At 55.0% G+C, this 23,379-nt stretch overlaps 8 protein-coding genes across 8 annotated transcripts; 3 read left to right on the top strand and 5 right to left on the bottom strand.

Moving 5' to 3' along the window:
• Positions 1-629: 629 nt before the first annotated feature.
• Positions 630-2,519, bottom strand: POSPLADRAFT_1067699 (glycoside hydrolase family 16 protein). The gene is made up of 8 exons (XM_024482219.1): positions 2,208-2,519; positions 2,026-2,153; positions 1,895-1,975; positions 1,645-1,839; positions 1,472-1,576; positions 1,260-1,417; positions 1,117-1,189; positions 630-1,011 (listed from the first exon to the last, which is right to left on the bottom strand). The coding sequence occupies exons 1-8, from the start codon at positions 2,341-2,343 to the stop codon at positions 766-768; spliced, it is 1,122 nt and encodes a 373-aa protein (XP_024334854.1). The 5' UTR covers positions 2,344-2,519; the 3' UTR covers positions 630-765.
• A 370-nt stretch (positions 2,520-2,889) lies between these two features.
• On the bottom strand, positions 2,890-3,556 carry POSPLADRAFT_1041523 (hypothetical protein). The gene has a single exon (XM_024477925.1). The coding sequence runs from the start codon at positions 3,328-3,330 to the stop codon at positions 3,031-3,033; it is 300 nt and encodes a 99-aa protein (XP_024334855.1). The 5' UTR covers positions 3,331-3,556; the 3' UTR covers positions 2,890-3,030.
• A 28-nt stretch (positions 3,557-3,584) lies between these two features.
• On the top strand, positions 3,585-5,520 carry POSPLADRAFT_1174047 (hypothetical protein; the record flags this gene model as incomplete). Its single annotated transcript, XM_024488271.1, has 3 exons — positions 3,585-4,070; positions 4,239-4,715; positions 4,766-5,520. The coding sequence occupies 3 exons, from the start codon at positions 3,585-3,587 to the stop codon at positions 5,390-5,392; spliced, it is 1,590 nt and encodes a 529-aa protein (XP_024334856.1). The 3' UTR covers positions 5,393-5,520.
• A 907-nt stretch (positions 5,521-6,427) lies between these two features.
• POSPLADRAFT_1049766 (hypothetical protein) lies at positions 6,428-8,003 on the top strand (the record flags this gene model as incomplete). The annotated part of the gene is made up of 7 exons (XM_024479834.1): positions 6,428-6,470; positions 6,539-6,834; positions 6,891-7,041; positions 7,095-7,286; positions 7,348-7,565; positions 7,624-7,796; positions 7,943-8,003. 7 exons carry the CDS (start codon positions 6,428-6,430, stop codon positions 8,001-8,003), a joined length of 1,134 nt encoding a protein of 377 aa, XP_024334857.1.
• Positions 8,004-10,612: 2,609 nt separating this feature from the next.
• Positions 10,613-13,479, bottom strand: POSPLADRAFT_1154970 (hypothetical protein; the record flags this gene model as incomplete). Its single annotated transcript, XM_024486899.1, has 5 exons — positions 10,613-10,981; positions 11,041-11,685; positions 11,736-11,896; positions 11,947-12,312; positions 13,221-13,479. The coding sequence occupies 5 exons, from the start codon at positions 13,477-13,479 to the stop codon at positions 10,613-10,615; spliced, it is 1,800 nt and encodes a 599-aa protein (XP_024334858.1).
• An 823-nt stretch (positions 13,480-14,302) lies between these two features.
• Positions 14,303-15,874, bottom strand: POSPLADRAFT_1155196 (hypothetical protein; the record flags this gene model as incomplete). The annotated part of the gene is made up of 7 exons (XM_024486922.1): positions 14,303-14,371; positions 14,531-14,683; positions 14,742-14,959; positions 15,020-15,211; positions 15,265-15,415; positions 15,472-15,767; positions 15,832-15,874. The coding sequence occupies 7 exons, from the start codon at positions 15,872-15,874 to the stop codon at positions 14,303-14,305; spliced, it is 1,122 nt and encodes a 373-aa protein (XP_024334859.1).
• Positions 15,875-18,188: 2,314 nt separating this feature from the next.
• On the top strand, positions 18,189-21,210 carry POSPLADRAFT_1155075 (hypothetical protein; the record flags this gene model as incomplete). Its single annotated transcript, XM_024486911.1, has 5 exons — positions 18,189-18,761; positions 18,803-18,967; positions 19,024-19,786; positions 19,844-19,998; positions 20,056-21,210. The coding sequence occupies 5 exons, from the start codon at positions 18,189-18,191 to the stop codon at positions 21,208-21,210; spliced, it is 2,811 nt and encodes a 936-aa protein (XP_024334860.1).
• Positions 21,211-22,886: 1,676 nt separating this feature from the next.
• POSPLADRAFT_1108090 (hypothetical protein) lies at positions 22,887-23,114 on the bottom strand (the record flags this gene model as incomplete). The annotated part of the gene is made up of 1 exon (XM_024483322.1): positions 22,887-23,114. A coding segment is annotated over one exon (228 nt), but the record flags the coding sequence as incomplete, so codon positions are not given.
• Positions 23,115-23,379: the final 265 nt, after the last annotated feature.

The following is a 23,379-nucleotide window of genomic DNA, read 5'->3' on the forward strand; positions in this document are numbered from 1 at the left end:
GGATGGGGCTTCCATTCTTCTTTGTTCGATCCATTGCTGTTGGGCGCGTCATTCACTCCTCGTAGACTGGGTATGATGTCACTCCTGTCAAGGCTCCTCTGTACACATATAAGCCAGCGTCGGCGTCGAGAAAATGTATCTTCATTCTCTCCCTCAAACCACATCTATCTCCCACTTTCTCTCTCCTTCTGCGCTGGCATGGACGAGTGACCCGAGAGTCACACGTACGCGGTGAGTGTTTCGTGCGTTTATAATATCATTCTATCGGACACGCACCGTCGCTCGCGCGTTGTCTATCGGACACGCATCGTCATCATACCTCGCGTGTCGTCGTTCGGGGCGCGCATATAGTCAGGTCATCGCGGCCAAACACATTTCATTTTGTTCTAGCTAGCATACAGTCGCCAAGACTCTTCAACCATTTACGAACAGCGCTGCTCACATCGCTCCCACAACGGTGTTCTTGAATCTCATACCAAGACCCTCCGCAAGGCGCGAGCGATGTTCTCCCGAGTATTTCTGTCTGCATGTCTGCATCTTACGCCGCGGCACCACTCCCACCACAGCAACAAAGCGACGACGACTGGGCTGACTACCCTAGCAAAGACACTACCACACGATGGAGATATTAGCCGGCGTTCGACAGTGGAATATATTGTAGGATTCGCAGCAGCACCGCAAGCTAATAGGTAATGCCAATCATACACCTAGAGTCCAGGTTCATGGTCCAAGCCATGCTTTGTCGCGAGTACAGGACCCATTCTCTTACAGCAGCGTCCACGCGGCCAGCGCGCCGATGCCCGCCGCGAACACGCTCAGCGCCCCGCGGCTGCCCGCGCCCGACGTCGTCTTGGAGCCCTGCGCAGCCGTGCTCGTCGGCGACACGCTCGACGACGCGCCCGACGCGCTCACCACCGTCCCGTTCGCGTTGTACACCTTGATCGAGTTCATCGCGAAGTACGCCTCCGACAGCGCCGTCTGGTTCCCGCTGTTGATCACGTTTTGGAGGTACTGCCGCCGCACGACCCAATCCAATCCAGCAAACCAAACCAAACCAATTCGGGATTCTCGTCAGCCAAAACAGGGTGTGGGTGAAGCGGGGACGCGGGGACGTACGCAGGACGAGGCGTTCGCGGTCGACGCGCCGACGATGGGGCAGGTCTCGGGGTAGATGGACGTCAGGCCGGCCCTGCACGACGCATGACACACGACACGCCCGGTGAGCGCAAATCACAGTTGGAGAACGCGCAGCGACCTACCAGTCCCCGCACAGCGTGATGTCGATGACGATCTGCTGCGGCTGGAAGAACTCCGCAATGTCGCACGACGACGCCGGGTAGTTCGCGGACGGGGTGCCCCAGTCCGCGACGCTCAGCGAGCTCCCGGCGGAGGAGATCGACGACGGGATGTCCGCGCGCTGCGAGCACGCGTTTTTGTCAGCGTCTGCCGTGCGCTCACACTCGTCACTCACCCCCCAGAACCAGATGGAGATGCCCGTCGAGTCGAACAGGGTCGCCCACAGCCCGCCGCCGGCCGACGCGAAGCCTGCGCCGTAGCTGTCCGCCTTCGTCTCAGTCTGGGAAAGCAGGGCTGCGTCAGAACAGGCGCGGGATTTGGATCCGCCGGTCCGTGACCAGTACATACATATGTGCAGCCAGCAGCCGCGGAGCAGTTGGTGGGCCCGATGGTGCCCGACGCGTTCGCGCTCGAGGTCGCACTGCAGCCGCCCGTCGAATGGAGCGCCATCTGGTTGGACGTCATCCCGTTGACGCCCTCGACGATGTCGATTTCGCCGCCTTCGGGCCATTGCGCCGCCTTTGTCCAGAAGCCAGGCCAGACCTGGGGGCCCCCCTGTGTCAGCTATTGTATCGGCTTCGAGCGGCGAGCTACGCACGGAGCACCCGTAAGGCAGGTGTGTAGCGTCGAAGAGGATGACGCTCCCGAGCGGGAAATAGTCCTGGGTCGTGATCCGGACCTTCATCTCCGTCAGTAGGGTATCGGCGAGAATGCCGATTGTGGACCGACCGAGTTGCGCTTATCGTTATAGACGACAAAGCTCGAGTTATCGACCTTGACTATGGCCTGGCCCGAGCTGTCTACGTACGCAAGCTTGTCGGACGTGGCCAGCGACTGGTTTACGTATGTGACATCACCTACGCGGCGAAGACACTCTCAATGCAGGCGCCACCATCATGAAACAGACGCACCATCGGTGGTGTTGTCGTAATTCCCGTAGAATGTCCATCCGTCGAAGAAGCTAGAACCAGAGTACGTTTTGACCAGGCTGTAAGATGCGAGGACGGACGGGGAAAAGAGCGCTGCTGCGAGGAGAGCAGCCTTCATGGTGGAGTGAATTAAGGTGTTTGTACGGTGGCCAAAAACTGCGAGCTAGCTCGGGGTGCGCCAGTCTGAAGTGGAATGGAAAGGTAGCAGTGCAATGAGACCGTTCCTGAACTGGGAAGATGTCGGTTCCAAAGGGGCACTGTGGGAAGCAGAAAAAGAGACCAGGCGTGGGACTCTGGGAAGTGGTGGACAGTCCGTTGCCCAGGAAAGCTGGGCAGGAGCGGTTATATACGGCATGGCTCGCGGGTGCACGACGGCAAACAGCTGCGGATGGCAGCGTCATGGGCACTGCGGAGGAGCTCAGCAGCATTGCATGAGCTCGCCGCTGCTGCCGAGGCGCTTCTTCATGCCTCATGAACGACCGCGGGCTATTTCTGCCGCGTTCAAAATAGCAGCGATTCAGATGCGAACAGACACATTCACCCACGCAAGCAGCTTCAAGCGCGTACAGGAACATTGCAGGGAACATGATGATAATGTGCGCCTTCATGCCGTAATGCATGGTTAGTGTACTTCAGTATCTGTACAACGCCTCGATTGAGATGCATGATGTAATGGATATCATTCAAGGGCGCTACAAGCTAACGACCAACACACCCAAGGACTGACTTTTCGACGAACAATGACATAAAAGCGTGGGATGATGTAGGACAGGTCCAACCGATGCAGGCGAACTATGACTTCGCCCTAAAAGCAGACACGACACGGACCATGGCGAATGGAGGTCATGCGTACATCCACAATAGCAACACCAACACCACTTGATCGGATGGCGGTCGATCGAGATAGACGCAAGGCCCCATAGACACCGACCTCAGAACCAGAGGTAAAATCGCGAGCTTGCGCTTCTGCTTCCGCCAACGAAGAAATACGGCCGCCGATCCTGGAGGTCTTCGCACACGTGAAGGATGCTTGAGGTTCTGGCCCTGACGGGATATTAAAAGGGCGGGCATAACAGTGTCGACACGAATTCAGGTTGCGTTGCATCCAACATCAAGACGTGGGTCTTCAGACAACTTCGAGCGAAGGAGCAGAAGACGCAAGAACTCTGGTTCATTTGTCCTGCACGCGCATCTGCTCGTTCGTTCATATCCACTGCCCAGAACGAAGCGATAGGCGATAAAAGACTTTTCTCCCCTCACTAAGCGGGGCTGGGGCCAACCCTATCCACACAAAGACTCTGCTGCACCAATGAGGGTAGGGCGAACGTCGGTGAAGGTTTGGGAAGAACGAGAGACGGCATGTGGTCCGTGCGCACGATGCCGGCATGTTTGGCCGTGCTTGCGCTGATTCTCACGTGCAGGGTATATAGTGGCCCTCGTGACCGGCGTCGTGACCTCTCCTTTCTCCCCCGTGATCAACTCGCCCCCAGTCTCCTGTCGCGCTCCCCGAGGCCGACGCTCCCCTCGTCGCCCCCGACAACGACGCCGGGCTCACTCTCGACATTCTCGAGCTACACACCTATCTTCCCCCGGGATATTGATTCGGGCCACCCCAGCACCCGCTGTCGACTGCCTATCGGAGACACAATGGCCACAGCACCCCCGCCTAACCACGATCCCTCCCTCGCGCCTACCGGTGCTCCTGCGCCGCCACAACCACCTCCAGGCTCCCAGGCTCCCCCCGGCATGCCCGGCGATGCCGCCATGCCCAACGCCTTCGGTAACCTCGCCTCCGAGCAAGTCATGGCCATCCTCAGCAAGATACCGGGCTTCGGCAACATGAGGGTACGTGCCTCCCCGCCCGTGCCGCCCATAGCCCGCCGTCCCGCAGGGTCGGGTGTGTGCGCACGCCCGCGCGGACGATGCGCGCATACCCGACCCCACGTGATCGTTGTCGACAGTCACGTTCGCGTTGCCGCGATCTGGCACTGACCGCCGCGCCCATGCTGACAGGGTGATGTTAAGGACTCTGCGGCCGCGGAGGCGCTGTCAAATCTCGCCGCACAGGCGTCGTTTCAGCCACACCATCCAGGGCACATCCCGCACCCCCACCAGCCCCCGCCGTACCATGTCGTCCACCCGCATCAGCCACCACACCCGCATGGGCTCGGCAACGAGCCGGGCCCGTCGACGCACCCGCGCGGCCCCCCAGATCTTGGCCAGTTGGCGCAAACGGCACTGCAGAACCCGCCACCCGGCGGCCCGCCTGTTTCTGCGCCGATGCGAACACGGAGCCAGGATGCGCCAGATGCACCCCCGCCCCTTGACGGCGACGCATCTTTAGGCGCGAACGGAGACCTCTCACCGGAGGGCACTCCAGATAACACAGATATAGTGGGCGCCGTAAAGTCGGCATCAGGCGGGCGTCGGGGGGGACGTGCCGCCAACATGAGCAACGACGAGTGGACACGGCAGAGGAAGGACAACCATGTATGGCAATCTGTTCCTCCATGTGCCTCACTTCTTACATCTCTTTATAGAAAGAGGTTGAGCGCCGGCGGCGTGGCAACATCAACGAGGGAATCAACGAGCTCGGCCGCATCGTACCCAACGGCTCTGGCGAGAAGGCCAAAGGCGCGATCCTCTCCCGCGCCGTGCAGTACATCCACCACCTCAAAGAGAACGAGGCGCGGAACATCGAGAAGTGGACGCTAGAAAAGTTGCTCATGGACCAGGCAATGGGCGACCTGCAGGCGCAGCTCGAGGAGATGCGGCGCATGTGGGACGAAGAGCGCATCGCACGCCAGCGCGCGGAAAGCGAGCTCGACGTTCTTCGGGGGTTGCAGCAGGGCCTCCCGCTCAGCGCCGCCGCTGCAGCCGCTGCCGCGGCGGTGGCGAGTGCGAACGCGAATGCACCGATGCCTCCGGGCCCGGCGCCAGCCCCGGCCGCCGCTCCCAACGCCCCCTCTGCATCTGCCACTACGCCTGCTCCTAGCTCCGCCCCTGCTTCCGCCCCCGCCGCACCGCCCTTGGAGGCGCGCCGCTCCAAGTCCCCGGAGACGTCGAAGGACGGCAATAAGCGGGAGAGAGACGAGTCGGACGGGCAGGACGCCGCGGCGCCCGCGGGCGAGAGCGAGTCGGGGGCGAAGCGGCAGCGGGTGGAGTAGTCTTCCCTCGCGCACAGACGCAGCCTGCCTGTAGGATTGTCTGGTGCTCGTCTCGTCTCGTTGCTCTGTCTTTCTTCGTTGTCGTCGTTGTGCTGGATTGTGTCTTGCATGAGTCTCGTAGTGTCTTTATCTTCTGTGACTGTTTGTTGTATTAGTAGTGTATCCGTTGTCTTTTGCACGCGATCCGACATGAGACGACGGCGTCCGAGGCTCTATCGGGCGAGCACTGTGATGAGTACGTTCAGCGGCATCATTACGGCGTTGGATATCTCTCTTGCTGTCCTCCCCGATCAGTGTAAAGTCAGTACTGTACGATTAGGGCCTCTGAGTGTACCCGAGCCCCGAGCTTTCTGAGTAACCCGGACGCGGAACATACTGAACCAACACAGACATCCCCAGCCTGTGAGGGTCTGAATCTGGGGGGGTTTGACCTGTGTCACATCCCGACATGCTACAGGCTTAAGGAGATCAGCCCTCGATGCCTGCATCGTATGTGTAGTTGTCTGTGAACGAACCGATTCCCAAGCGAAAGTCGCAGTATACCGTGATTACATATGCTGATGCAGCGCTATTAAATGCATATGACTTGCTGAAAAAAGCCACTAGTCTCGTATCAAGAAGTGCTTTGCGTGCGTTTGTGGCGAGCCTGAAGTGAGACCGAGTGGTTAGCTGGAGTTATTGAATACCTGCCAGATGGAGACAGATCTCGATCATCCCCGTGTACTGCTTTCCGATGAACTTCAAATTCGCCTGGGCCTCGATAGTCGTCCTCTTGTTGGATTTGCCTGAATCTGTCGGCATGTATCTTTACAGTTCGACCTGGGAAAGAACCTTGAGATTGACGAGGATGTTCGGCAACATGACCGGCGTGAGGATGCGCAAGCAGATCGATGAATCATCATGAAGTATCGAGAAGCTGACTGAGCAAGTCCTCCTGAATATATATACTCCTCACGTTGGTCAGCATTCGACGTCCAACCCCAACAGCATACCTCAGCACGTCGTTTGAACACGCGCACATCCCAATCCAACGTGATGTCACCTTCGAAGACCCATATCTTCCTCATCGGCGCGACAGGTGCGTATCTGGTTGCCTTTTGCATTGATGTAGTAAGAGCATCTCAGAATGCTCAATACGATCTACAGGCTACATTGGCGGCTCGGTCCTCACACGCCTTCAGAGCCACGCCAGCGCGAACACCTTCGACATTACGGCGCTCGTACGATCTGCGGAGAAGGCAAAGGTGCTCCAGGAGAAATTTGGCGTCAAGACCGTTGTAGGCTCTAATGAGGATCTCGACAAGCTCGAGGCACTCTCTGAACAATCGCACGTCGTCTTCTCCTGCGCAGATGCAGACAACCTGCCTGCCATCGAGGCGATCCTGCGCGGCTTGAGGAAGCGGCACGCGTCGATTGGGGACCTGCCCATTCTGATTCACACTGTACGTGCTCATAAGACATCTACTCTGGCACTCAGCGCTGACAGTGAGACTGGCAGTCGGGCACAGGCGAGATTGCCACGCCGGCCAAGGGTATGTTCGCCTCGGACACCATCTACTCTGACACCGACGTCGAACAGATCAAGTCTATACCCCCCACCGCGCTGCACAGGGACGTGGACCTTGCTATCGTGGCTGCGGACGAGCAAGGTGCGTGCCCAAAAGCATTCTCTCCGTCCATCGCACTCAAGCATGATTTGCAGGTTACGCACGGACTCACATCATCCTGCCGTCGACGATCTACGGCCAGGCGAAGGGCCCCCTATTTGACGCAGGTGTCTCGAACCCATTCTCAATCCAGATTCCTAACCTCATCCGCGCGTCGATCGGCCGCAAGCAGGGCGGCGTCGTCGGCCAGGGCAAGGCGATCTGGCCGGATGTCCACATCGACGATGGTGTGTTTACTGGCCATCCTTTCCACCCCGTCGACCTGGCGCTGACCAGGTGTTCTCACAGTGTCGGACCTGTACATCGTTCTCTTCGACGCGATCACGACGAACCCGGAGGGAGTTGGGCATGGCTTTGAGGGCTTCTACTTTGGGGAGAACGGCGAGCACACGTGGTACGACATCAGCAAGGCAATCTCGAAGGCGCTGGTCGAGCTCGGTGTCGGCGGCACGGATGAGCCGACAAGCTTCACGGATGAGGAGCTCGCGAAGTACTGGGGCTCGGTGGTGAGTAACAGCCATCTCCAGCCTACACTTCAAGTTCGCTGAATGTTCCACCGTGCAGGATGCGGGAAACTATAGCGGTACGAACTCGCGTTGCAGGGCTAATCGCAGCCGGTCGATTGGCTGGAAGCCGAAGTACACGACGGCGGATATGCTTGTGAGCATCAAGCCTGAGGTTGCGCTGTTGTGGGAAAAAGCCCAGAAGGAGGGTGGTGTGCAGCTATCTACTTCGCGGTGAGCATGAGGGAAAGGTTTTGAGGAGAAGTGTTTTTTTGCGCCTGTCCACTCGTACGGGGCGGCCTATGTATTGTAGCACATTTCATACACGAAGAACGAATTTTGGAACAGCTGTGACCAACTCGATAGACCTCCTCTCGCAGATTACACTTCAAGAAGTTCGATGGCAGCAGCATGGAACCTACCACCAAGTCTTCGAAGTGACTTCGTGAAGCCATCGCATACGACGCAAGGCGTGTAGATGCTTGTCTCTTATAACGCTCGTTAACTTTCCTTTGTATTGTTGAGCTCGATAGCGCATACGGAGAAGCTGAATTTCGTTTCTCTACCCCAGCCTGCCTGTAATTTCTTGCGACGATGTCTGGCAATGCCTGTCGTTACTGGAATTTCTGCCATTGCCGCCGAATCGAGCCGAGTCATGCTGATAGTCCTGGGGGACGAGCACGGACATTGACATTGCCGAACAAACCACTCGAGAAATATTTTCAGTTTGACTTGTGGTAATTAGTGCTAGCTGCTCGGCATGACATAGGGAGGCAAATACGGCATTCGGGCAAGGTTGCTGCAAAGCACGTTGCGGCGATACTGACCCCCAGATTGGAACTTCTCTAGTTGGGCGGCTCCATGTCTCCTGTGACACATTTGGGGGCCGAATTCGTGAGATCTCCTGCAACGCGGTGTCGAAGAAAGAGTGCGGACGGTCGCATGCGGTACTGAAAAGACGGAGACACTTAGGATAAGTGTTATGGCAATAGAGCGACGTCCACCTAGCACGCAATGCAGCATCTTCGACATTGAGCCATGCAGAATGCCAAGTAGTGATGTAAGGTAACCAATGCAATAAACCCGGGCTATCATCCTGATGTTACTGAAAAATGAAGTTTTTCTTACCCTCCGCCAGCACGCAACCGCGGATAGACCGTACCGCTCCTCCCACACAATATGCACCAGGGCCCGCCATGACTTCCCGCGGCTCGTACAATGTCTGACTATCCTCAACCACGTTCAGAGTCTGCCACCGCTGCGCACGCAGAAACCACGACGGCATCAGATTCTTCCACGCCACACGGTGCGCCATTGGGTCGACCGCGGTGATCATCTCGAGCGGGCGCGACGTGTAGGACCGGACACCGGTGGTATGTGCACTTCCGTAAGGAGGTACAAGCCCTCGCGCGGTGTTTGATCGGGCAGCGGCTCCTTGGAGAAACTGTCCAAGATCATCTATTTGTGTCTGTTGTACCCGTGTCAGCTAGCGGTGTCCACTGTCTACGTAGGGACCTGTAGATCGTGCCTTCGTCAGGTGTGTGGTCACTGACTGAATTACGGTGGCTCAATGGGCTCAAATTGCAGACGCGTGTTTAGATGAATAGCTGAATAGTGGCGGTGACAGCAAGGTCGGATGAATTCAGCCAAGTGGCACAGATCCAAGATGATCTCCGGCGCCCGTGTGCGGCAGCCACAGACGCGTCCATCACGTGGAAGGTTCGCACAAGTCACATGCCACACTTCCACCGCAGAGAGAAGTTGAGCTAGGTATCTACAAACCGCATTCTTGCCTCGTTACGTACCTGAGGAATGATTATGAAGAAGGTGTAGCATGCGATGTACGCGATCATTGCGAATTGAGAATGTCTCGTCTCTACATATCCGTGTCAATCACAATGGTTATGCATCCATGGCTTATGTCTTATGTGGGTCTAAGCGTGGCCGTAACTTCCGTCTTTGTGTTAGGGACTAATCCATTCTCACTTGTCAAGTTGAGCCATCTGGCCAGACTCCACATTATTCACCAGACAGTACTGATAGCATAGCACGCGCCGTCGGGAGCATCATAAGTGATAAGTCGGTGCCAATACTGCTAGTCACATATCCGGGCGCAGACCGGACGCAATTCAGACTCAGCTGCTTGCCGTTTCAAATCACGACGGCGTGGATCTGTGCCCGGTCGTAAGTAGCTCAGGATGCCATACAAGGCGCACTAAAGCGTCAGCCTTCCGACTGATATGTGATTTTTATACGTGCTCTCGTTCGTGCTATCTGCGCATCAGCATCCAGTGATCGTTGACGATGTGACCCTCGTGTATGAGCTTCTCACTACAGCGTCACGGCCTTCAGCCAGCAAATGAAAAAGAGCACTGAGAAAGTAACGTCTTGTCGGCACCTGGCGTCAATTTTATCTTCTGTCACCTGGATGAGGGGGAGCCTCATAGTATCATCAAGAGAGGTACCGCAGTGCATTTCATGCACATCGACAGAATGCGACATATGGAGCCACAGAACTAGATGGTTCGCAAGATGAGACAGCTCAGGACAACATCGTAATCCTGTAGCAGGATGCGTCTTTGCCATTTGGTGAGAAAAAGCTGAAGGCTGCAGTAACATGCGTTGAACGTGAGATAATCATTCTGCATTTCTGACAGGAATACTGAATCGCCTGTGCAGCCCCAGGACCCGCTGGTCAGATGTTTAGAAACGCGTCAGTCACGACCAGCCGCATATCCTGAACTCCCCACGAAATAGCTCCTAGTTCTCGTGTGCAATCCATATCTAGGTTGACCCTCAATGACACTCTACAGAGACCGGGGGGTCGTGAGCAACTAGATACTTAGTGAGCGATCTGTGCCAAACTACTGTGCAGGTAATTTTATGGGTTTGGATTCAAGAAAATCATCGGCAAGGGTCACCGTAAAATTACCATAGACTTCTATGACACACATCTCATTGTTCGCGGGTCAATGGCAGGAACCGAGAATCTCATCATGACTCGCCGCAAGGGCTGTCTAGCCTCGCATTCAGCCAGCCTAGCTCTCGGGTCATGACTCCAAACCGGTCATCTCGTAGTCCATCGGGACATCCTTCCTCTCCAACCACGCAGCATCTTCACCACCCAGGTCTACGCCCTTCCCACAGTCGAGTCTGCGGCGCGAAGGCAATTCCTTCAGCTCGACGCCCCCATCCTTTTCTCCCGCGCGGACGACGACATAGTGCTCGCCGTGCCACCCGACAAAGTCGAGTGAGGGAAGCGCCAGAGCCACGGCGCGTGCACTAGTCACCCAGTGGTCCGTCTGCATGGTAAATTCTTTTTCCGAGAGCAGATTCGGCTGTGGGCGATGCGCTGAATGCGAGCGCAAGTGAAGCATGGACAGGGTGGAGAACACGCTGAATGCGGGTGCATATTCGTGCTGCAGGGAGCACCCGTTAGGGAGCTCGAGCCGATCCGCTAGCGGCACGGGAGACGTACCAGAGGCGCATTCGAGACCACGGTATTGAGATGCAGCGCGAGCAACGTCTTCGGGACCGCCTGTATCAATGCGTCCACCGCTTCCGTGCACAGGTTCGCAATGCGGACTCGCAATACGCGGAGGCCTGCGAGGCCGGGGAGCACACCGCGCACGAGCTCCCACGGGCAGCTGCCCAGGTCGAGCCGCCTCAGGCGCGGACGCTGGCCCACAAACTTCGTGACCGCCTCAAATAGCGCCCAGTCGTCGTCGTGCCCTACCGTCACGAAGCGGAACGCCTCGAGGTGCGGCAGCACCGCGTGATCCCCGCCTATGACGTGGTCGCTGCCGAACACGACGCGCGCCGCGGCGGGGTCCGCGAACGTGCCGTGCAGTGTGAGCGACCGCAGGGCAGACGCATGCATTATGCGCACGAGCACTGCATGCGAGATGCGCGTGTCGACGAGGTCGAGGTGCGTCAGCGCGCGCAGCGTCGCGGACTCGAATGCGAGGTCCCACGAGTGCGTGCGTTGCAGATGCGCGCCGAGCGTCAGGTGCCGCAGCGTGCCGGCGTTTTGGTCCAGCACGCTCCGGACCTCGCCCATGTCCGCGAACCCGTCGTCGTCTTCCGCCCGCAGACAGAACTTGTGCAGATTGTGGAAGGCGGACTGAGGGGGTAGTGAGTAACAGCACAGTGGGGAGGCGAAGATTTGCTCACTACGCCGACGGCGTCGAAGTGCCATCCAATAAGCCCGACACTCTGCAAACGGGGATGGCTGGCCAGGACTGCTTGCACCATATCCGCTCGCATCTCGGGATACCCAATCCATTCAAACTCCCTAAGAGCCTTGAACGAGGGCAGGGTCGTACGAAACAATCCTTAGCGATCGGTATCAGCACTGTATCTCAGAGGCAATGAAGCTCCTCACTCAACATCAAGTCGAACATGTCGCCCTCTTCAGATGACCAGTGTATCCTCAAGGTCCTCACCAGACTCGCAAAACCAGGGTCCGCCTTCACGCGATCGAAGATGTCGAGTCCACGATTGACGCTCTCTTGGTCCTCGCCGAAGTACATGTCAATCGTGCGGAATATTCTTCGTACGGCGATGTCCCGGTGAAAAGGTGAGACAAAGAACCACGTGCGGAGGTGATAGCGGGGGACAAATGTTGCAATATGCTCCCAGATCTCTGGTGGCGCTCGTCGACTTGCTGGCAGATTAAAGAAGGGGCTCTGAATGGGAATGGGTGCGTTAGCAGTACGCTCGATGCCTGTGTGGTCATGAGGGTTATAATCTTTGTCGAACCCTTGTGCGAACCCTGTATGAGATATATGTCTTCGAGGACTGTCGCAAAGAGTCGCAAAGAGATGAAGTTGTGACATTCCTCGAAGTTCGCCCCACACGTGCCTTCAGCGGTACGGCATCCGCACACGCGGTCGGTCGCCAATGAGGAATCAGGAAGATCCCATTGGACGAACACAAGGATAACGCAATCCAATTGCCTGACTCTGCACTGCTCGAAGCAATGTAGCGGGAATATCACCTGGGTAACACTAGCACAACGTCAACGATGCCAAGGCGGTAGGACTTCCGAACCCCGGCTGAGTTCCGAACACCCAACCCGACAAAGTATAATCAAGCAACAGGCGACGTTGAGGACGCCTCTCGTTACCGATCCCTACTGCCGCGGTGGTCGAGCACGAAAAAGGGACACTGGGGTATGAGATCACTGTAAAGCCAGATAAATGTGCAGCCGAGGGCAGATCAGATGCCACGGTTACAGTCACCAGTCATCTTCATCTCTGAAGCTACTGAAGCCAGAGCCGAGTAAAAGATTGTGTACAAGAGAAACAGCATGACCACCATGTTTGCGGTGTGCGACAAAGGTGAGCAACAGGACTGACACGTCGGTGGCTTCCAGCACATAGTGCGCTCATAGTGACAGCATGCCTACACGACATGTGTGGGCAAGCTGCTTTGATATGAAAATCAAAGCAAGGTTACAGGCTACATGAAATAGTGCAAACGCAGCCCATTTGGCGGATAGGGGGTAGGGTAGCGAAAATACGTACGCTGTACTCTCTACAATGTTGGCGTACCGACCGACTCGGCTCGAGCCTAGCCATCTCTAGTAGATCTAAACAAATGAACCGCATATAATTTGCTTAGACCGACTGCGAGCGACAGAATGAGAAAGCTCACCTTGCTGAGCTCGTGCCAGAAGCCGCTCGCCAGCTGCTTTTCTCGCGTTTGCGCGCGCTGAAAGCGCTTTTACGACGTTTGCCTTAGGTAAATCAGGCGTACGGAGGTAGACCTCCAGATAGCTCTCGACCTCTTCACCATATCTGCCAGCTTCGAGGAGAGAAAGCGAGGTTTCCAGCAGCAGATCTGCCTTCCTGGCCGACGACAAGGTCCCAAGTGCCCCGCATACAGTAGCTGTGAGCTCGTCGGTGGGGGTCATGGTGGAGGAAGATACGGTGAGAACACATGTCGAGCGGCGGTGGGCGTGGCCATGGACGTGCCAGACGGTTGGGTCGCCCGGAGGAGTGGTACGCTCTATCCGCGGCTGCGGGCTGGCGGAGGGCAAGAGAGGAATTTCCTTTTCCAGTAACACCAGGACGATAGTCCGGGTTTACTGCATTGGTTACCTTACATCACTACTTGGCATTCTGCATGGCTCAATGTCATAGGTGCTGTATTACGTGCTAAGTGGACGTCGCTCTATTACCATAACACCTATCCAAGTGTCTCCGTTTATTCAGTACCGCATGCGACCGTCCGCACTCTTCTTCGACCACCGCGTTGCAGGAGATCTCACGAATTCGGCCCCCTAAATGTGTCACAGGAGACATGGAGCCGCCCAACTAGAGCAGTTTCAACCCGAGGGTCAGTATCGCCGCAACATACCCTGCAGCAACCTTGCCCGAATGCTGTATTTCCGTCATGCCAATCTCCCTATGCCATGCCGAGCATACTAGCACTAGTCGTCACAAGTCAAACTGAAGCTGGTCCTCGAGTGGCTTGTTCAGCAATGTCAATGTCCGTACTCGTCCCCCAGGACTATCAGTATGACTCGATTCGATTCGGCAGCAATGGCAGAAATCCCAATAACGACAGACATTGCCAGACATCGCCGCAAGAAATTACAGGCAGGCTGGGGTGGAGAGATGAAGCTCGGCTTCTCCGTATGCGCTGTCGAGCTCAGCAATGCAAAGGAAAGTAAACGAGCGTTATAAGAGACAAAAATCTACACGCCAGTCGTGTGCGACGGCGTAACGAAGTCACTATGAAGACCCGGTGGTAGGTCCCATGTTGCTGCCATCGAACGCCTTAAAGTATAATCTGCGAGAGACCTCCTCTCGCAGATTAGTCACAGCTGTTCCAAATTTCGTCCTCCGTGGATGAAATGCGCTACAGTACATAGGCCGCCCCGTACGAGTGGACAGGTGCAGAACAATATCTTCTCCTCAGGTCCTTCCTTCCAGGCTCACCGCAATAATAGACGGCCGCACACCACCCTCCTTTTGAGCCTTCTCCCACGCCAGCGCAACCTCAGGCTTGATGCTCGCAAGCATATCCGCCGTCGTGTACTTCGGTTTCCAGCCAATCGACCGGCTGCGATTAGCCCTGCAACGCGAGTTCGTACCGCTATAGTTTCCCGCATCCTGCACGGTGGCATATTCAGCGAGTTTGTAACGTAGGCTAGAGATGTCTGTGACTCACCACCGAGCCCCAGTACTTCGCGAGCTCCTCATCTGTGAAGCTTGTCGGCTTATCCGTGCCACCGACACCAAGCTCGACTAGCGCCTTCGAGATCGCCTTGCTGATGTCGTACCACGTGTGCTCGCCGTTCTCCCCAAAGTAGAAGCCCTCAAAGCCATGCCCAACTCCCTCCGGGTTCGCCGTGATCGCGTCGAAGAGAACAATGTGCAGGTCCGCCGCTGCGAGAGCACCCGATCAGCTCAGGGTCGACGGGGTGGAATGGATAGCCAGCGACATACCATCGTCGATATGGACATCCGGCCAGATCGCCTTGCCCTGACCGACGACGCCGCCCTGCTTGCGGCCGATCGACGCGCGGATGAAGCTCGGGATCTGCATCGAGAACGGGTTCGAGACGCCGGCGTCAAATAGGGGGCCCTTCGCCTGGCCGTAGATGGTCGACGGCAGGATGATGTGAGTTCGTGCGTAACCTGCAAATCATGCTTGAGTGCGATGGACGGAGAGAATGCTTTTGGGCACGCACCTTGCTCGTCCGCACCCACGATAGCAAGGTCCACGTCCCTGTGCAGCGCGGTGGGGGGTATAGACTTGATCTGTTCGACGTCGGTGTCAGAGTAGATGGTGTCCGAGGCGAACATACCCTTGGCCGGCGTGGCGATCTCGCCTGTACCTGACTGCCAGTCTCACTGTCAGCGCTGTGTGCCAGAGTAGATGTCTTATGAGCACGTACAGTGTGAATCAGAATGGGCAGGTCCCCAATCGACGCGTGCCGCTTCCTCAAGCCACGCAGGATCGCCTCGATGGCAGGCAGGTTGTCTGCATCTGCGCAGGAGAAGACAATGTGCGATTGTTCAGAGAGTGCCTCAAGCTTGTCGAGGTCCTCATTAGAGCCTACAACGGACTTGACGCCAAATTTCTCCTGGAGCACCTTTGCCTTCTCCGCAGATCGTACGAGCGCCGTAATATCGAAGGTGTTCGCGCTGGCGTGGCTCTGAAGGCGTGTGAGGACCGAGCCGCCAACGTAGCCTACAGATCGTATGGAGCATTCTGAGATGCCGAATCTCAATGCAAAAGACAACCAGATACGCACCTGTCGTGCCGATCAGGAAGATGTTGGTCTTCGAAAGTGACATTATGTTGGGTTGTGGCGTGCGCGTGTTCAACCGGCGTGCTGGGGTATACCGTTGGATTTGGATGTCAAATGTTGACCATCGTGAGGAGTATATATATGGATGTCAAATGTTGACCATCGTGAGGAGTATATATATTCAGGAGGACTTGCTCAGTCAGCTTCTCGATAATACTTCATGATGATTCATCGATCTGCTTGCGCAATCGCACGCCGGTCATGTTGCCGGTCAACCTTGAGGTTCTTCCCCAGTCCAAACTGTAACAGTACGCGCCGACAGATTCGACAAATCAATAGGAGGCTCATCGAGGCCACGGCGAATTTGAAGTCATTGGAAAGCAGCCCAGCCTCGGGGTCCGTGCGCGTGGTGATCCGGCGCACACGGGGGTGATCGAGATCCGTCTCCATCTGGCAGGTGTTCAAGAACTCCAGCTAACGACTCGGTCTAGCTTCAGGCTCGCCACAAACGCACGTAGGATACTTCTCGATACAAGACAGTGGCTCTTGAAATAAGTCATATGTATTGAATGGTGCTGCTTCAGCAGATTTGTAGAATGGGGAATTAAAAAAAAAAGTTTCTGGTCAATTGCCGCCCTGGCCGCCCCTTCTGAGTCACCCATCTCTTGAACGTTGTGTAATGATGTCCACAAGGATGTGCAGTACAGAAATGGGGAGGTCAATGTCGCTGAAGGGCTGCATATTAAGGGAAATACAAAGGCTTAAGATGGTGCAGTGCCGGTTGTTTTGAAAAACGGGACAGAAGCCATGACCATTGCGGTATTGCGGGGTAGTATTTTAATCAAACGCGAACGTATTTCATCTAGGGGATACTACAAGCATGACGAAATAATGATAACGAAAAAGCCGACTTTGAGACGAGAAAGTGGCTTCGGCCTAGCCAGGACGGTCTACAGGAAGAAAAGGAAACTGAGCGCGCCTCACCCAATCTCGATGACACTGCAATATATATCTGAGAAAATGTACGAAGGTAGAGTTAGAAGAAGAGCGAGCGAACTATAGGTACTTACGCTTCTCCATTGCATTTCCCTCAGTTCCTTTGAGTGATTTATCGCCTACTAGGATTTTGATCTATTGCTCCTTCGTATTCATTCGACGGACTGGATGATCTCCTGTTCACTGTAAGCAGCGCAATGATCATTAGGCACATGATTACTCATCAGGGATCAGGGACATTCCGAATTGCTGCCACTCCGTGTTGGACATGCACAGAGATGACTCAACTACGAGCGCGAAGGCATAAAAGCCCACTTGCTGAGCTTGGAAAAAGGCTGATCATCAGGCTATTTATCCCCATCACATATATCAACTACAGAGGTTGCATTCACGGCGGTCTCTGGCAAGAGACTTAGAAGTTCACTATGACCTCTCTGCATAGGGGCACTGTATTCAAGCTGAAAAGACACGATCAAGCATATATATGCAGCAGATCCTGTTGTGATTTGTATGGCGGCGATAGATTCGTGTCGGCGCCACCGACTTAGTATCACGTATGACGCTCCCGACGGCGCGTGTGCCATGCTATTAGTACGATTTAGTGAGTAGTATGGAGTTTGAACCGAGGGCTCAAGTTGTCAAGTAGGAATGGACTAGTCCCTGACACAGAGACAGAATTTACGGCCATGCTTAGACCCACATAAGACATAAGCCATGGATGCATAACCATTGTGCTTTACACGGATATGTAGAGACGAGACATTCTCAGTTTGCAATGATCGCGTACATCACATGCAATACCTTCTTAATAATCATTCCTCAGGTACGAGGCAAGAATGCGGTTTGTAGATACCTAGCCCAACTTCTCTCTGCGGTGGAAGTGTGGCGTGTGACTTGTGCGAACCTTGCACGTGATGAACGCGTCTGTGGCTGCCGCACACGGGCGCCGGAGATCATCTTGGATCTGTGCCACTTGGCTGAATTCATCCGACCTTGCTGTCACCGCCACTATTCAGCTATTCATCTAAACACGCGTCTGCAATTTGAGCCCATTGAGCCACCGTAATTCAGTCAGTGACCACGCACCTGAACGAAAGCACGATCGACAGGTGCAAGCACCGGCCGACTAACAAACTTCACAACATTCAAGCATTGTCTCTTCCAATGCGGGGACCAACCACGTTTCTCATTTGTGTGTAGAATACTCTCTTCCTTTGTCCTTCCAGCCACATCACTGACGGCTGCTCTCCTCGTGTTTTGCAGCTCACGGAAATTAAACAGGCTGTTGAAGGTGGCCATCCTGATCACAACTCCTGGTCATATAAAATGCAGCAAGAAACATCGTTCGAGGATCACCAATCAACATGGAGGGTGAGCCATCCTCTAGTGCCTCCAGGGCCAACACACCTGCTAACCGGAGCGAAACGCCGGTCTGCATCAAGGCTACGCAAAGCGCGTCTTACATGGAAGGCAACCTCGCTGCAGCTCGCAGAGCTGTGATGAAAGATCTTGGGACGACCGCACCGGAGGTCGACGCTGACTTCTTCCAGACATACCTCCTTCCTCGGCTTCCCGTAGGCGTTGACATCAACCAGGTAGTCAACGAACTCCACAAAGAAGATATCAAAGGAAACCGTTGGGTGGCATTCCAAAAGGATCCCAAAAATGCTGGCGGGAAGGAGAATGTCTGCTTTAAATCTCTCGAAACTGTGGCAGCAGCCATCGAGAAGGTCGCTGCCAAGATGACAGGCGAGGAACCGCTACTCAAGTTTGTCCAGAACCCGGACGGCGCGCCAAGGTCCAAGATGAGGACGTCGAAAAGTCGCCCGGATGGATTTTTCATTCGCAATTCAGGGCCTAAGGGTAGGTTCCGGTGGATGGACATCGCGCTTTCCGCTGAATACAAGAAAGTGGAGAACGTTACAACTAAGGATGATGTAAGTGCATCTCATTTCACACACATATACTTGGCTGATAGCTGTGGCAGGATGTCCGAAAGGTAATCTGGAGCATGCATCACTGTATGCGGGAAGATGCGAGACGTCGGTTCACCTATGGGCTCACGATTGAAAATAGGACGATGCGGATGTGGTTCTGCAGCCGTACAGAGCTGCTTGTGAGCACGCCGATTGATTTCATGTCGGTGAGTTGTGCCTTCATCGTATCCTTCGTGTCTCCTGCTCACAGTAATCTGTTTAGGAACATCACAAGGTCGCTCATTTCTTCGTCGCGATGATGTATGCGGCTGAACATGAGGCGGGATGGGATCCCACAATGGAATACGTGCGCAAGAAGGATGGCTCGGACGACGAGCTTGAGCCAGACATAGAAGGTAAACCCCGCCTCGACATCGATGTCCGAGATCAGAATGGAACAGTCGTACGATATCGGACGATAAGATGGTTATCGGACGATGGCGCAAATGGTCTGCGAGGCAGGGGTACGCGCGTCTGGGAGGTGTGTATACTAAGTGACGACGGCGAGGAAGGTGTCGATCGCTTTGCTCTCAAAGATCAGTACATCGATGCCGATCGACAACGAGAAGGCATGATCATCGAGGAGCTTCGGAATACGGAAACAGATAATGCGACAAGAGACATTATCGACCGATCGCTACTCACTGTGGAACATCACGGAGATGTCTACGTGGAAGGCATGCTCGATCATACCCGCAATCTCATGACGCGCCGTGGCGAGCCGAACCCCCATTTTAGCTTCAAACTCCAACAGGTTCCGGAGGACGGTGTTGAAGAGACCACCACAGCCAAGTTGAGCAAACAGACACCGGCAGGCGTGGGCCACTACCAAACTCCGGAAGAGCTGAGGACGCCCCCCGCACAGAAAAACTTTACATATCATGCAAAGGTCCATTACCGTATCGTGTTCAAGGAGGTATGCAAGCCTATTCATGAATACACCTCGCTCAAGGACGTCTTCTACGTGCTCGTGGATGCTGTGCTTGGTGAGTCCATGATTTGCTGTCGCGCTTGGTTTAGGAACTCACTGTCGGATTGTACAGCACTGGTGGCCTTGCATGAGCTTGGATGGGTACATCGTGACATCAGCATAGGTAACCTCCTGGGGTTCATTCTCAATGGAGTGCTGCATTGCAAGCTCTCAGATCTCGAATATGCAAAGCGGATGGATGATCGTTCGGGTCACGAAATCCGGACTGTGAGTATCAGACAACGTTCACAGTTTGCATTGCTAATTACCGTCGCCTGTGAACAGGGCACTAGATCGTTCATGTCAGTCGAGGTCTATAATCTGAAGTACAGGTTTACCTCATCAGAAGCAGAGGCGAAAGGGGCCAATCTACCTCCGAACGTAATCGATTCCAACCAAGCGGCTTTAGACTGGTTCGAATCCTTCCACCGTGGCAGCCCCGTGAACGTCGACGTGCCAATCAGCAAGGATGGCCCCAGGGTGCCCTTCCGGTATAATCCCCTCAATGATATTGAATCCCTTTGGTGGGTGGCAATATACTTCGTCTTCAACAGATCGGTGGTCAAGGTCGGTGGCGAACCCCCATCCATGGACGCGTCGCAGCGGGGACACTACTTCACTCAGGAAGCGTATACCAGGGATTTGATCGCAACACCGCATGCAAGATTTGCAGCCTTGACCGACAAGGATGACCTGCGGGAGGAAATCATCTACTTACACGCCGCTATACGGGATATTGCTCGCCATCTCAACGAGATCAGGAAGAAACTAGTCAGCTGTTACAAAGAGGCTGAGAAGAAACCAGGCGTAATCACTCCCACAATTGGTCAAGACCTACTTCGCGGCGTCTTCTTACCATTTTTCGGAAGCATTGTTGCTAAGAACCTTCGGGAAAAGGACATTCAAGTCGACATTCTCCGCAATGATCCACGACAATATGTCGAGAATCCGTTAGAGATCCCGACTCAGGCCGACCGTAAGGACGGCGTTACCGACGACAATGGTCCCGCTGATGATGATGGCACAGAACACAATTCAGACGAAGGTGACCAGGGATCCAGTCTCGCAACTCTAACTCGAGAGGTGAGCGTCGGAGACGTCGCCGCAGAGGCAACTGCCAAAGACGGTGCGCAAGGCGTAATTGTCGAAGACTCTGATGCTGGACGATCCGTCGACAAGGCTACCGGTCCATCCGCCCCTCAAATCTCGACAGAGCCCATTGTCGAAGGACGCTCTACTCGTCCGCAGCGCAAGCGTGCTCCTCCCGTCCGATATACGGGGACAGAGTACAATTTGAAGAAGGGCACGGCGAGCAAGAGCGCATCATCGTCATCAGCTCCGACTACAGCAACGCAGGCTGCGACGGGCCAATCAAACACTAAGGCGGCGACGAAGTCGAGCACGAAGGCAAAGACGAAGGCGAAGACGAAGACGAAGTAGGTGCAGCCTCGGGGCGTCGGTACGGTATGGCCATTCTGTTCCAATCTGCGGCTTGGCATCGGGACTTTGGACGTCATACGCCCTTCATGTCATGCTACGTCATTCTGCTGTTTGTCACCTATTCTGGACACTATCTATAATTCTGGACGCTGCTGGTTGTACTACTTTATTTACTTGGATCTCGTTGCCTTCGAATGTATTATGACTCTTATAACTACTAGTGTCATTCATATATAAATACTATTCCAGTGCCATTTTGTCCGAGAGTGAGCGTTCATCGGCATGCCGCTCGGGCGGCTCACCTGCTAGTGAATGTCGCACTGACCCGAGACGCCTCGCCCTTTCGTCTGGGAATTCAAAGTCGATGACAGAAAGCATATCGCGGACCCTTGGTAAATGTATCATGATGATAGCGCAATCTTATTGGACGGAGCCATACAGCAACCATGCCGGGTCCCCAGGCGGATATGATACTAGATTTGAATAGGGATTTTGAAAGAAAAACCACATCAGGAAAACAGTCTGCTAGTGTAGCAGACCGCATCCTATTTAGCGCTATGTAGCCGCAATAGTAGCGCCCGCCTCTATATAGCGCTAGCTAGCCTATGTAGCGCTATATAGACCGCTGCAGGGCAAGCTAGGACTATGCTGCTGTATATACGTACTATGTAGCAATAATAGAATAGCGCCATGTTTTGATGGATATATAGCAATTTGTAGCCTACTAGTTTTTAGATCGACGGGTTTATACCAGTGTTGGGCCAGTCGTCTGCCAGTCGCCCCAGTCGTTCCCACGACTGGGGCGATTAATCGACGACTGTACGACAGTCGAAAAGTCGCGGCGACTTTTTCCACGGCCTGAGCAGACACGGCCCGATATTCACGTGCGCAATTCTGGTACGCAGGCGCCCGAAGAGGCCCAATGACTTTACTTGGCTGCCTCTCTCTGTCATTGAGAGATCTATTCGACTTCAAGATGCCGCAAGGATGGAAAAGAGGCTTGGACATATTTGCAGGATGAAGTTGAGTTGTATGAGCTTCTTGACTTCTCATCTTCGATGCAGAAGATAGTATTGACTGAGTGCTGAGTCTCTGCTAATAGAATATACATGTATTTTCTTTTACACATCTTGCTACCATCACATCCTGTTGTGTACATTATTTTGTGGCCAAATCTCCCTCAGGTGTGGCTGAATGGTCGTGGGAATAGTCGCTACTGTGGGAATAGTCGCCACTGTGGGAACAGTCGTCGTCGTTTGTAGTCGTTTCGACTGGCATCATGCGACTAAACGACAGTCGCACGATCATTTGACGACTCGCACAACACTGGTTTATACTCCATACAGCGTAGGTACATGTAGAGTGTAAGCGAGCCTCCAATAGCTGTGAGTAATGGGCTCCGCGCCCTCGGACGGGAACAAACAAACATGAGTGTAGCGCAAGATGTCAATGCCCTACGGTTTTCGGGCGGACAAGGTGCACACCACCAGTAGGGTGGGGCGCGAGCTATCCTCGAGACGCGCATGCGGCGAGCCGCGCGCGGGTCCTGTAGGCGAGAGAATACAGAGGCAGCGGGGGGGCATCTACCACCCGCCCGTCGGTTCCTGGGGAGGCGCCAAGCTTGAGGAGGCGCGAGACGTGAAGGGGGAGCGTGACGCGTCGCGAGCATCCCGCTCCTCCCAGAGAATGAGGAGATTATCAGCGCGTGTCTCCACAGCGCACCACGTGGTGAAAACGTCGAAGTCGTCACTGCGAGCGCAGGCGAGCTCCGGGACTTTACCTCGGTCCTGGTAAAACCGACGCCACCGAAACACGCGCTCGGTGGTATGAGCTTGCAGCCGTGCGTTCGCGCGAGAATGGGGACGCCCGGCTGTGCGGTCATTGAGCGCCTCAGCGAGAATCTCCGCCCACCCGAAGGTAGAGACTATGGGGTTCAGCCGTAAGAACTCTGTTGAAACGCGCAGCCTGTCACGAGTTGGTACGGCGTCTAGCCGTTTTTTAATTTTTTCCTTTTTGCGGGCTCGAACCCGCGACCTCTGTACTACATACCGGATACGGACGCATCACTATCTACTGTACGATTAGATTAGATGGGGCGGCAGCGCACGGCACAGCTCGGGCTCCGCTGACATAGCCGCTCTGACTCACCGGCCCCCGGGGCCGCGTCGG

This window comes from Postia placenta (assembly GCF_002117355.1).
Source record: "Postia placenta MAD-698-R-SB12 unplaced genomic scaffold POSPLAscaffold_16, whole genome shotgun sequence".
NCBI classification, from domain to species: domain Eukaryota; kingdom Fungi; phylum Basidiomycota; class Agaricomycetes; order Polyporales; family Adustoporiaceae; genus Rhodonia; species Rhodonia placenta.

Excerpts from the sequence above, each read along its gene's own strand:
- POSPLADRAFT_1067699 (XM_024482219.1), bottom strand. The coding sequence starts at position 2,343 with ATGAAGGCTGCTCTCCTCGCAGCAGCGCTCTTTTCCCCGTCCGTCCTC. Across the intron at positions 1,577-1,644 it reads CGGCTGCTGGCTGCACATAT|ACTGAGACGAAGGCGGACAG; the intron begins GTATGTACTGGT and ends CTGCTTTCCCAG. Across the intron at positions 1,012-1,116 it reads CCGCGAACGCCTCGTCCTGC|TACCTCCAAAACGTGATCAA; the intron begins GTACGTCCCCGC and ends GTGCGGCGGCAG.
- POSPLADRAFT_1041523 (XM_024477925.1), bottom strand. The coding sequence starts at position 3,330 with ATGCAACGCAACCTGAATTCGTGTCGACACTGTTATGCCCGCCCTTTT.